The sequence below is a fragment of the Hydractinia symbiolongicarpus genome, chromosome 9 (assembly GCF_029227915.1).
Source record: "Hydractinia symbiolongicarpus strain clone_291-10 chromosome 9, HSymV2.1, whole genome shotgun sequence".
Lineage (NCBI taxonomy): Eukaryota > Metazoa > Cnidaria > Hydrozoa > Anthoathecata > Hydractiniidae > Hydractinia > Hydractinia symbiolongicarpus.
Genome location: NC_079883.1, coordinates 13,203,244 through 13,216,324, shown reverse-complemented (window position 1 = coordinate 13,216,324; position 13,081 = coordinate 13,203,244). Strand labels below are relative to the sequence as shown.

General features: G+C 32.9%; 2 protein-coding genes across 2 annotated transcripts; both read right to left on the bottom strand.

Annotated features, from left to right (window-relative positions):
* Positions 1-2,266: 2,266 nt before the first annotated feature.
* Positions 2,267-3,546, bottom strand: LOC130656508 (metalloendopeptidase OMA1, mitochondrial-like). The gene has a single exon (XM_057459375.1). The coding sequence runs from the start codon at positions 3,503-3,505 to the stop codon at positions 2,318-2,320; it is 1,188 nt and encodes a 395-aa protein (XP_057315358.1). The 5' UTR covers positions 3,506-3,546; the 3' UTR covers positions 2,267-2,317.
* Positions 3,547-3,652: 106 nt separating this feature from the next.
* On the bottom strand, positions 3,653-11,009 carry LOC130656507 (high affinity cationic amino acid transporter 1-like). Its single transcript, XM_057459374.1, has 6 exons — positions 10,170-11,009; positions 9,515-9,618; positions 8,436-8,637; positions 7,763-8,026; positions 6,950-7,471; positions 3,653-6,430 (listed from the first exon to the last, which is right to left on the bottom strand). The coding sequence occupies exons 1-6, from the start codon at positions 10,966-10,968 to the stop codon at positions 6,297-6,299; spliced, it is 2,025 nt and encodes a 674-aa protein (XP_057315357.1). The 5' UTR covers positions 10,969-11,009; the 3' UTR covers positions 3,653-6,296.
* Positions 11,010-13,081: the final 2,072 nt, after the last annotated feature.

Sequence of the window (13,081 nt, the reverse complement as noted above, 5' to 3'; positions counted from 1 at the left end):
CTTTGTAATCACTTTTTGTCACGTTTTTTATCATGACGTTACACGAACAATTATGGACAAGGCAGACAGACCCCGTCCTTGTTGCGTAATTTCTCTATTATCAAAATTACTTGAATGAGCAGATATTATGCGTATTCGTTAGGTACACGCTTTTTATATAAGCAACACAATATTTTTCTTCTGAGGTTAAACTTTACTTAAGTTGCTGTCTTCTTTCTCACTTTGAAATATCAAATTTGCACTTTTGCTACTAAGTAAGGCTAGTACGTCAAGCTAAACCAAAGAGATTTGGCTTGGCATCCTTCGCCAAACAAAATCGAAGTTCCCCCTTTCCTTCCATCTTCTTGTTTTTTAACTTTAAATGTTGCTTATGAAAGACGTGTATTTACGATTTATCCAGTCAAGCTAAAGTAATATTTGAAGATGCGGAGACGAGTGGAATGTCTTACGAGAGTGGATAAGTCTGATATTCAGCAAGAATGGACATACAACCCCTGATTTGTTGCTTACCTTTTTGCTCCTGGTTTTCTTATATTGTAAATAAATCTTTATCTTTAAAAATGAAAAAACGCGTTTGTAGATGTTTACAAAGTTCCCGCCTCCATCATTCCAACTTTTAACCAATCAAAAACAGTTTAGTTCGATTTAAAACAAAAGAAGTAATTCTTGAGCTATTTGAATGATTGAAATCAACACGAAATTGATCATCATAAACCAAAGCAAATAAAAGTTGAATCAGAGTGCATTCTCGTCATCAGAGCTCTATATTTTGTCGTAAACCAGAATTTCACTATTTTCAACTTTTTTTCTTGTTATCTCCAGGAGAATTTAAAGTTTAATGCGATCAAGAAAAAGGTAAATGTGTGTACTTTTCACTTTTACCACCTTGGCAGAACAAAGGACCAGGATGGCAACCTTGGATTGCAGTAACTACTTAATGGAATATATTTTTGTGAGAATTAATTTTCGCGACAATTTAATTTCGCGAATGGATAGTTTTAATTGATTTTCGCGAGAATTGATTTTCGCGAATGACTAAAATTATTTACATGATTTGGCATGTTTAATGTTTTTGTTTTACACGCTAAGAATACCAAAATTTCTAACCAGGGTGGTTATTATTTCCAAACAATAGACCTACTGTTTTTAACCTAAAATTTCAGCCCGGTATTTTTATAAAGCATATTTTTTAATAAAAGAAAAAGAGTGTGGCACATGCCACTTATGATCTCCAAATCAGATTCATCGGAGGACTCATCATCTTTATCATTGATGTAAGAGTTCTCGGGTAGGAAGTAATCGACCGATACCTCTTCACTTCTATAACTGGCGAAATTTCAATATTATTTCTGTTATCATGATATATAACCAAGAAACCGGGCCAATTCAAAAATTGTTGAACTTAAACCCAATGACTTATTATTCCCAAATTTGCAAAAAACAAGGTTTTGAAAAATTAAATTTTGCGAATGACGGAACTGACAAACGCTGTTTAGAATTAAATAAAAGTGGATAAGACAGAACCGTTTTGTCAAATTTAAATGACGTTCCCCCGAAAGGTCTAGACCCCCTCCCTCCCCTAGCTTCTTGTCTTTGTTTATCGAAAAGCTGGTAACAACTCCTTTATTAAGACATCGTTAAAATGTACACCCTTCCACCCCATTAAAAAGTCTCCCGACTGGTCAGTTTTTAGGACGACTATTTAACCATATCGAACGTATTATCAAAACGAATGTATTATCACAAATTACCCACCCCTGTGAAGGTACATAATGAATGCAAAATATCTTTTTTATTGGTGGGTGTACACGCAAATTTTTTATTTTATACACAACATTTTCAAAGAACCAAAGAACCGCCAACACATACCTCCGTCTTCTATTCCCAAACCCAAAACATCTAGAATTTGGTTACCGCCCACCCCTCCCCCTTCATCCTACTTGGAACATCACTCGTATATGACCTTCGCGGATCATGTACTTACGACAAATGTTGCAAATTATTTCAAGATTTATTCTCACTGGTTTTTTTTTTTAAATAGTTTTTGATACTTCGGAACCTTCACTTATAACAAGCAATCGATTGGGTTTATTTTTTCATTCTCTTGAAGATTTTGTTGCCAAATCGCACTAGTTTAAAGTCACTGAATTAGGGGGAAATAAATTTCGCTTGAATTTAATTTCGCAGATGAGTAACCAAAACATACTCATTCTTTATTGCGCATGCGTAAAAACGTTTCTTTTACAAAATCACAAGGAGACACAAATATTAAAATTTCCTATATTATTATTTTTTAAATTATTTGTGTACAAATTATCTATTTTCTCAAACTTTGAGCTGAATCCCAAAAATGCGTTAATTCAGGACATTTAAAGTCACTTCTTAACGCTAAAGCATGCGGTAATAAATCTTGCAACCAAACAATTCTATTTTTGTGTGAAGGGTGCGTAGACAACCAATCGTTTTGCTGTTCAATTGTATCTTTTTCAACCAATCGCATTCGTTCCCAAAATTTCGGCACGTGTCTGACATCAAAACACGCTCGGGCTGCCATTAACAATCCAACTTCATCAGCCTCTCTTTCGAGTTTTCTAGAGTAGGGTAATGAAATAAGCAGATCTTCTACAACACTTTGCAACCATGAAGCGACTACGGCTAAACCATCTGTGGGTACAACAGCCCAAAGAAGAGTCAACAATCCTATTGAATACACATTCACAAAACCAGCTCGACTTAAATGTTCCGCCGAATGGTTTAATACAGCGTGAGCCATTTCGTGCCCTAGTATACCAGCCAACTCGTTGTCATTGGTAACAGCGTCTAGCATTCCCGTATAGACGTACATTTTTCCGTTCGCTAAGACGAACGCATTCACATCTTTACTGTTGATCACGTTGATTTCCCAATTTAAATTGTTTACCTCCTTTGAAGCATTAGCTTCTAAAATACGCTTCGCAATCCGTACAACTTTCATATGTTGTAGATGATTCACCGGCAGACGAAGTGAAGATAAATTCGAATCTAAATTTCTCCATTGAACATTCGCTACTTCTTCTAACTGTTTTTTACTTAAAATCATAAATCTCCGCCTACCGGTTACCGGTGTTTCCTCAAGATGGAAGACATAATAAGCAGCGGATGTTCCACCAAATAAAGTTAAAAACACCAACAAGCGGTTTCGATTTTTAGTTAATCCCAACATATACTTTTCTTTAGTTAGCGCAGGTAACCCCTGCCACCATTTTCGAAAGCGTCTACCAAGCAACAAGAAAACGAGCCTCGATAATGGTGTTGTTAGCTTAAGCAGGATCGGCGCTAAGAACGGAGCAGCATGTTGTCGGGATGACGTATGAAAGGGCGCATGTTTCTTGTTTTGACATCTTAAGAGTGTCGGTGTTTCTTTTGGCAATGGCGTCATGTAGGCTGTAGGACATTTTGGGGTAGAGCCATGACCAAAAGTACACAAATAACGTGTAAGTCTTGTCGAGCGAATCACTTTGAACATATCTATATTTGATCTAAAAAATTAAATCAATAGATTAAATTGTAGAATGTTGTAGGGCATTCGGGGAGTTTTAAGAAGGCGTTAAAACCCTGAGGGGAGCTTTAATAGGGGAAGTGGAAGAGAACGAAGAAATCATGGTACGATAGGTAACTATACTGTTTGAGCTAAAACTAAAAATTTTATTGTAAATAAAAATATTTTTACAAAAATCAGAAAATTAAATACTTTTTAATCAAATTTTTATTTTGGTTAATAATCGGAAGGGAGCTGTTGTTTTCTAGAAAACCGCGTCATCTACTACACAACTATAAACACAATAATTTAGCAGCTGGAGATCTATTTTTTAATTTAATTTAGTTAAATTTGGGAACGCCTAGTTTAAATTTACTGAATTTATTTAAAAATCGGAAATTTCGCCAAATCTTTTTTAGGCTAGCTTTTGTGTGAATGAGGTATCACATGAAAATTGAATGCCGCCCCCTCGTGTACCCAAAACAACTTGTTATATTAATCAAAGTCCTTATACGGTTGGTTGTCCAGCCCTTATGTGTTTGTGGGAAATTGCACATTTAAAATAGAGAAGCAGAAGTTATGGTGTAACACCTAAGATAGTTAGATGACGTAACAGTTACTAAAATTAAAAAAAAATACTAAAATATTTCACGGTGAATATATAAAAATTGTGTTTTAAAAATTACAGGGATTATTTATATGTCATGTCATTTAGAAAATATTCAAAATTAAAAACAAATTATGGCAGAAATTACGTTTGGCCTTCGACATTAGGGGAGGAAGAGAGGAGAAATATTAAGATAAATGTGATTTGTTTAATTAATCAAATCTTTCTTAAAAGGTTTTCTGCATTGAAAATTTAACTACAACTCAAACAGTCACACGGACTTTAAAATGATAAAAGCAAATCGTTAGGCTTTTAATAACAACTGCATTAATGTTTCTTTGCACAGGGTTCGATTATTCTTTTTTTTCTAAATAAAAATGCCACCTCCCCTTCTGCGAGGCTTGTCAGACATCAATCAAAATTCAGAAGATTCTGTTCTATCTCACTCCAATCTTGGTCACAAATCATTCATTTATTGACAAAATTAAAAATTAAGCAAAAAATATATATTTTTTTACCCAAAATATTGTAGTCTAAAATACTATTCCTTTAAATCTATATATACTAATATTAACTTTATATATTCCTCACTTTATATCCTTACACATGCTTATTTTTAACATCCTCCCATCAAAGTAGAAACAAAAATAGAAGTTATACTGAAATCCATGCATGCATTCGAAACTTTTTGGTTCAGGATTCGACCAGAACCGGTTTTGATTAAATCCTTTAACACCTTGTAGAAACGCCGAATTAAAAACAACGGGTAAAAACGTCGGATTAAATTTAACACCGGGTAAAAACTCCGGATTAGATTTAACACCGGATTGAAAACGCCGGATTAAATTTACCACCGGTTGAAAATGCTGGATTAAATTTAACACTGGGCAGAACTTAATCAATAAACTATTAAAGTTCAATCGAGTCACTACGCCTTTCTCTGTTCAATATACACAATAGAACACGGATAACCTATCCTGCCACTTTTTAAACCCTTATATAACATAATTTACTAAACATAAATATAAAATAATTATATAACTAAACAATAACTCTACTTACAAAACCTAAAAATATCTAAAACATGTTATGTCACATCCTTACAACAAATATGGCTTTTATACTACTAGTTATAACAGGGTGCACGATTCAGCAGAGCGTGTGTCTCTACATTTTTAAACAATACAGCAAATCTCTCTGAAGTGAACATCTGCCAAGGCGGACACTTCATAAAGCGGGAAATTTTTTTGGCGATTCTGCGTGAACATGTTAGATGAAACTAATCTTCAGAAGTTGGAAATTAGCAGACATTTTTCTATTTATTCACTTATAATTTTTAAAAGAGTTGTATGTTAATAATGTGGTTCTTCTCACCCAATACATGAGTTTAGCTCGATCTATGAAGTAACAATGAGAAAGGACCTGCACAAGATACAAAGCAAAATCTAAAACGGAGTCTTCAAGATCAAACCTCTCTAAAGCATATAAATGTTTTACGTTTTGCAAGCGTCAGCTTTAGGCAGGGTTCCCTCAAACGGAAATACAAAGGAAAATTTCGAGAAATTGAATTTTATATCATCTAAGACGGCTATGGGAGGGGATTCCAAAAAGCCACATCCAGTTATCACATCGTCAACTCTACATAAATCACATTTTAAACATAAATATATATAACTTAGAAATATAAACATACAGAAAGTAAACTTTCTTTAAGTTGTTGTAGAGTCCCCTTCCAAACCCAAAAAAACTTCTTTTAAAATTTTGCCTGCTACAAATTTTTGGTAAAAGTATTCCAATACACAGTCGTTAGCTAAGTAATAAAAAAATAAAAAATCATAATAAAATCGTGTCAATTAATTTTTTATTCATAATTAACATAAATAAAAATCATTAAAAGAAATTCCTTCCTTCAATTAATCACAAATGATAAAATTATAAAGTTATAGTATAGATAGTAAAATAAATTGAGCAAAAATTTCTTTAAAATAAAGTAAAAAAAATATCTAAGCATAAACATCCTGTAGTCAATATTTTACGCTTTAAAATCATAAAAAAATTGTAACAAAAACAGCTTATTGCATATGCCACCTGTATAAGGACCTGCTTTTTATATCTCATTTGCGATTGATTTTTATATGCAGGTTGTGTACCTTGACTGGACACGCGAATACATCACTGCGTAGCATCATCTTGGAACAAATCTTTATCTTCTGGATGGAATGACGGTTCGTCAACACTGATACCATCATCAAACAGTTCTCTCTGTACGCTGTGTCTGCATCCATAACCAAAATAGACAATAAAACCTACATGTAAACACAAATCTTAAAAATAATGTCACAAATATTTACTGCAGGTGCGTTTTGTCATACTTGTTGTTAATGAAGTGATGTTTAGACAAACTTATGCGAAAAAAAAGTTTTTCGCTAATTTAAGGAATTTTGGCAGCATTTGTTGTTGGGAAAAAGTTCTTAATGGGGAAAGGAACAGGAGTACACAAGGAAAAACATTAAAAGTGAAATATTATATTTAATTCTATCATTTCTTGGCTTTTTTGACCCATGTAACCTTAGAAAGAGCATAAATATCAGCAGAGCAGGTCATATTTAATGAACTAGCTATGTTTGAATATTTCATTTCAAGTATAACATCAATTCGGAAAGTTTCGAGAAGTAGCGTTCATCATGAGGTTCCTACGTAAGTTTCTCAACTTTTGACCAATTTAAGGCCTAAAAAATCTTAACCAAATAAGCTGCTCTTAATACAAACGTGTTTAAGGCAACCCAGTTAAAGTTGCTACAACCTATACAGTTTGAATTACTTACCTACGGCCATCCAGACGCCAAATCGAATCCACGTTAAATGGTTCAAACCAAACATGATGTAAATATTCAAGAATATTGCAAACACAGGTAACCATGGCAAAAATGGCACTTTAAAAAACAACCTTTGATTGTTTTGAGGCATGAAAGAGATTATACTAGTCGTCAAAAACAAACAAACAAGTAATATGATAAAAACCAGTAAAACTGCCAGGTGACCTTGAAACAAGCGATGGGTTAAAAAATGCAAGACGGCGGACAATGCAAGTATTTCGAGCACCACTAATAGAGAACAAACAAGAACCACGAACTCTGACGCTTTCGTTGGAAATGCTAGCAAGGAATTCTGTTGGCCTCTTAAAGAAGCAAAAACCAAAGAGTTTAGCAAGTGTTTAATTTCACTATCGTTGGATGTGATGAGGTGCTCTGTATCTGAAATATTTGATTGATTTGTTTCGTCATCTTTCTTATCACAATTATTGCTACTTTTAGGTCGTGCTATATTTCCCTCGCCATCCGAAGAAGCTAAAAAAAACCAGATCAGCAATGTTAAGTAGAATTAAGTGACAAAGACACATCTCGACTTTATCTACCGACATACATAATAGCTGTCTTGTTGTTGCAATTATAATATGTACTTTACACAACAATATTCACTTAACTGTGACCTATATTGAGCCTGAAAAAATCTGTTGATAATTGCCACAGCTTTGACATAATATGTATTAAAAGTGTTATCAACTCAAACTTCCTGCCATGATTTTGACTGCTATCAAGCACTTTTCCGTACATCTTTCTAAATTAACAGATTTATACCCGTAAAGTCATGATCTCTGTTTATTTCTTCTTCATTGTCTTCATCTTCTTCTTCTTTTAGTACACGTGGATCAATGGAGATGGTTCCATCGTAAGAAAAACTGATACCGCTTAACCGTGATGAACGCGATCGCACCATTCCCAAATTTTCCGGACGATAGCGCAGCACAAGCACAGATATAGTGACTAAGGTATATGCAAGTATTGTTCCAATGGAGACCATTTCAACCAACGCATGTAACTCCAAAAACAGTGTCATAAGGCCTAAAGCAGTAAAAAATCCTACTTAGCTATGATAGCCCAAATTCAAAAACATTTTTTTGGTAATGCCATAAGTGACTGGGCGATTATTTAAGGATTTTTTTATCATTTTAGGTATTAGGCACATTTAGGTAAAGCATTAAATTGATATCAATTTGAGAAGAGTGAGACATTTCTTTGTATTCTAGAATTAGTGTAAAATAACAATTATATAATAAAAATATAAAGCAAAATCAGGAAAATTTTATAATAAATTAACAGGAGGTTTTTACTTGATAATAATATACTTTTATTTACATCATTGTGCCAATGATTGCATGTCATTCTTAGAGGTGTAGTATAGAGAACATATCCGTAGTTTTTAAGGAAATTCAATATGGAGATGTTAAATGACAAATGCATCTGTGCTAACCTGTCAATAACCCTCCAAAAATAGTTGAAAACAGAGGAATATTAGTTCTCTGGTGTACACGCGCAAACACTGAAAATATTAAACCATCTTGCGCCATGGAGTAGAGAAAACGAGGCATCATCATCATTGAAGCAATTGCATTCCCCAACAATCCAAATATAGCACCAATACTAATGATGTATTTACCAGGATGGAGGCCAACCTGGTATTAAAGTTCATTGTCTTAAAAATACATCTCATGCACTTTATGTTTATACTTAAAAATGCAGTATTTTTTACTTCAGCATTAAGACAAGCAAAGCATTAAATTGTAGCATGACAAGGAGGCAATTAACATATAAGTTTAAGCTTAGCATTCCACATATGAAATTTCTAGTCTGCTTTAGTCTAAAATTTTAGCATAGCAGCAATTATCTTATTGGTAAATTGTAATTTTTAAGAACTAGTAGAAATAATAATGGAAACACAACCATAACAATGAAGACCTGCTTTAAGGATAGTGTTATACTACATGCTTCTATCTGTTTATACTGTTACCAAAAACTTCTTCACTTTAAATAACTTTCCTACTTCTCAAAAAACATGTATCTTCTGCCGAAAGATTTAAAATAAATCAATATCATATTACAGAAATTGGTAATTTATTCATGTCATGTTGTACCCTTGGTTTCATCAAGAAGTCAGACTTGTAATTGAATGCCTCAATCTCAGGTTTGACTGAAATTGTATATTTACATATATATAAAATGCGACATGCATTTGTGGGTAAGAAAAAATGACGTATTTTAAGTACACATTAAAAACACAAATTTCTGATTTTACTTCATTTTAAATATGTTTCAATAAAAACAACCAAAGAATTATATGAACAGCCCCCCCTTTCACGTCTGTGTAGTTTCTAAAAACCAAAATTATCATTTTTTCTAGCTTCAAAACTTTCAACGACTAAGAATTTTTGTTTTGTTTTGTTTATTGTAATGCTTCAATTATATCGGTCTCATTTTGTTTTTGAAATGCAGATAAAAAGGATTTATATACCTAAATAAAAAATAATTATACATATAATACATAATACATACAATATCAAATGCTGTAGCCAAAACTGCACTGCCTTTCATTTCAGAGTGTGGAATCATCATATTTAACACTAAGGCTGCTCCAACAAACCCAACATAACATGTTACTAAAAAAGTAAAACATCTGACTTTAAATTTTTCTTTGTTGTATGCCAAACAAATTCAACCACATAGAACCACCAAGAAGAGAAAAGGTATAAGGATGCTAATTCATTAAATAAATTTCATATGTTCAGCATATGTCTGTCATGTCATCCCAAGGATTTTGCAATGGATGATTTCCCGTGGGTTTTTTTTGTAGGCTAAGCAACACAGCTATTGAACTTTTGAATGTCGTGAATATCAAATATTTAGTTAATTTTATATCCTGCAAAAAAATAAAGTTTCTTCTAATTTTCTCTGTAAGGAAAATTGAGTTTTTCTTACGGCTAAACTCTTCACAGTATATTTTTGGTAAAACTAAGTTATAAATTATTTTATTGATTGGTAGTGATTTAAGTCTAGAAAATCAATAGTCAGAGACAGAAAAATATAATAGGAATATATCAAAAAATAAAATTTAAATTAAAAAAAATAAAAAAAGTATAAAAAACGAAGTTTGATTGTAAATGGAACCTGAAGAGTACCTGCTTGGTAATACAAAACAAAATATGCTTACATATTGTGGTGATAACACTGATTGGAATTGATTTGTTAGGTTTCTTAGCTTCCTCCGCAACCATGCAAACTGCATCAAAACCAATAAAAGCAAAAAAACATGATGAAGCACCATTTATTATAAGATGTGCATCAGGGAAAAAATGATTAATATTTTCAACTTTCGCATAAAATGAGCCCATAGATATCACCATAACAATGACAATAATGTTAACGATTGTGCAAAAACTATTAAGAAAGGAGGATATCTTCACACTAAGGGCGACGGCCACAGTTGTTGCCAACGATACAAATAAAGAAAAGAAATCTAAATAAATCTCTGAACCAAATAATTTAGGCTGACCAATATTACTAATTGTAAAATTTTTAATTTTCATATGAGTCATTGCATCAACGTAAGTTGTGAAACCTTTGATTACAGAAGCTGCACCAATACCATATTCAAGAATTAAATTCCAGCCAACAACAAAAGCAAAAAACTCTCCCAAAACAACATAACTATACACGTATGCAGAACCAGCTTTTGGCACACGAGCGGCAAATTCTGTATAGCACAAGCCACATAATATTGATGCAATAGCTGCCAGCGTTATTGCTATCAAAATTGAGACACCAGTCTTGCTAGATACTTCTCCTGTAAGAATATAAACTCCAGAACCCAAAGTTGAACTGATTCCAATAAGTGTAATATCAAACGTAGATAAGCATCTGCGTAACTGTGTAACTAACATGTCTTCAGGCTCGTTACGTAACTTTTTAGTTCTAGTTAACATTCTTCCAAGCTTTGCAAACATCCCCATAGTCAAGAAGTATTTTCCCTAAAAAATAATTTGTTTCTTTATTAATCACTATGTGTGTCTTTTCTGTGTCAGTCAAAACGTCCATCTTTGTTAAAGTCACCTGTCTTATTTTAGACTTTTTGCTTGCTAAGCTTGTTTTAACCTTAAGGTATATACATAAATTGTAGAATATTGCAAAAACTCTTCTTCTTCTTCTTTAACTCTAAACTGACTTTTACCTTATAATAGTCCCTTTATTCTTCGTACTTTAATAATATCCTCATTTAAACTTATTATATCATCAGGAAAAGCAAAAAGAGCGAACTTCTAAGAACAAAACAAATCCAAAATTATTGCAGTTTTCCCTGTTATTGGTACATACAATTAATAAAACATAATTTTTTCGCACCAATATGCATCCTAAAAAGTAGGAGAAGTTTTTTGTTAAGAAGACTTTGTTCAAAAAGAGTACTGTTACTGTTCTAACGTGCTAGAACATTACTTTATAAGACAGCCAAGTTTAAACAAGCCAAGAATTTGTATAAAGACATTAAAACACCTTGCTTAATTTTTAACGAAAAATTGAGGTCATTTTAATAAAAGTTTTGCATCTGAAGGTATTTGGTCTTAAGGTAACATTCTTTACTATTAAATTGCTGTTCTTGTCATGAAAGGGTTCTAACACATTACTCTTCATGTGCAGTCCATTATCTCTTTAAATAAGGTATGTCTTAAATGTTAAATTTTCTGACTTACGACGCGATGTCATAAACACTATTTTATAGTCAATATCCTATATTAGATTTATGAAGCCATTACAATGCACTTTAAACTTTGAGGCAAAATAACTTAGAAAAGAGGTGGTGACTTCAATGATTTTTCACCGCGTGGGTAACTAGGAACTACCTGGGACCAATTTGGGTAATTTTTTCAAACCTGGGTCCTCAAATCCGTTTTGGAATGAACAGGTTGATGATGTCATAAAAAAAACATTTAAACCCTAATATTTCCGTAACTGTAAATTTGATTACGCTAATCCAGGATCCAAGGATATGGTATTCTAAAGTTGCTGTAAAGCTTTCGCAGCTAAACTTATTGTGGGTTATTGAATATCTTATATTATCTCGGTTCTTCAGGGCATTTACAAAGAGTAGCCAAAGTTTCCCAAATTGTCAATTTAACTTCCGGCTTCTGCTCATTTTCTACTCGTTCCCTGGTTGTTGTTTGTTCTCATTTCTGGTAATTTCCTGTTTAGTAAGTATGTCTTTACATTCTGCTTAAAAAGAAACTCTCTTTCTCCAACCCAAGTATACCTTGACAGTTTAACTATTATAGCCAAATTTACTGTAGTTGCATATTGTGGCTAAAGTTTAAAGAGAGTTTCTTAGCTAAGCTATGTGCGAATAAAATTCTACTAATGCACATAAAGCTTGGTTTTCACTATGGGCTTATGATAAGATAACCATAGTGCACATTATGTAATAGTTGATATCAATTTTTGAGCTGCAGGTATCCCTGATGTATTCGTTTCACGTTCACACTACAGTGCATCGTTACATCGCTTAAAATAACGGCCGGTCAACGGTCACTGACCACCGAATTTTGTAATTGACTGTCAGGATCACGTTACGAGCGGTCAAACTGACCGGCGATCGATTCCTTGCTTTGCAAAAAATATTATTTATCTACTATTAAGGATAGATAATAATCTAAATATCTCGCTTCACATTTATTTACCATTGATTCATACACTGTTTTTATATAGACAATGGAGCAGCGTTTTGAATCAGGCACCAAAAACAGTTTAGTCAATTCAATAATGCGCACCTTAAATGTCATTTGTATAAAGTAATTATTTACTATACCAAAAATCAAAGAAAAAAATGACTTAAAGTTCGGAATTTGAATGAAAAACATGCGCGTTTAAAAATGAATTATTTTTATATGAATTATTTGATTTCTCTTTCCCCTCTAAAAAAGATTTTTTAAACTTTATTCAACATGTTTTTTCTTTGGTATTACATTACAAGAACATGCGTCCAAAAGCTGTATAAAGGTACGGGACACCTAACCTCTCCAATGTTCTGGTCATATTTAACCTGCAAGGGTGCGCACTCTTCTCACACTCTTCTTG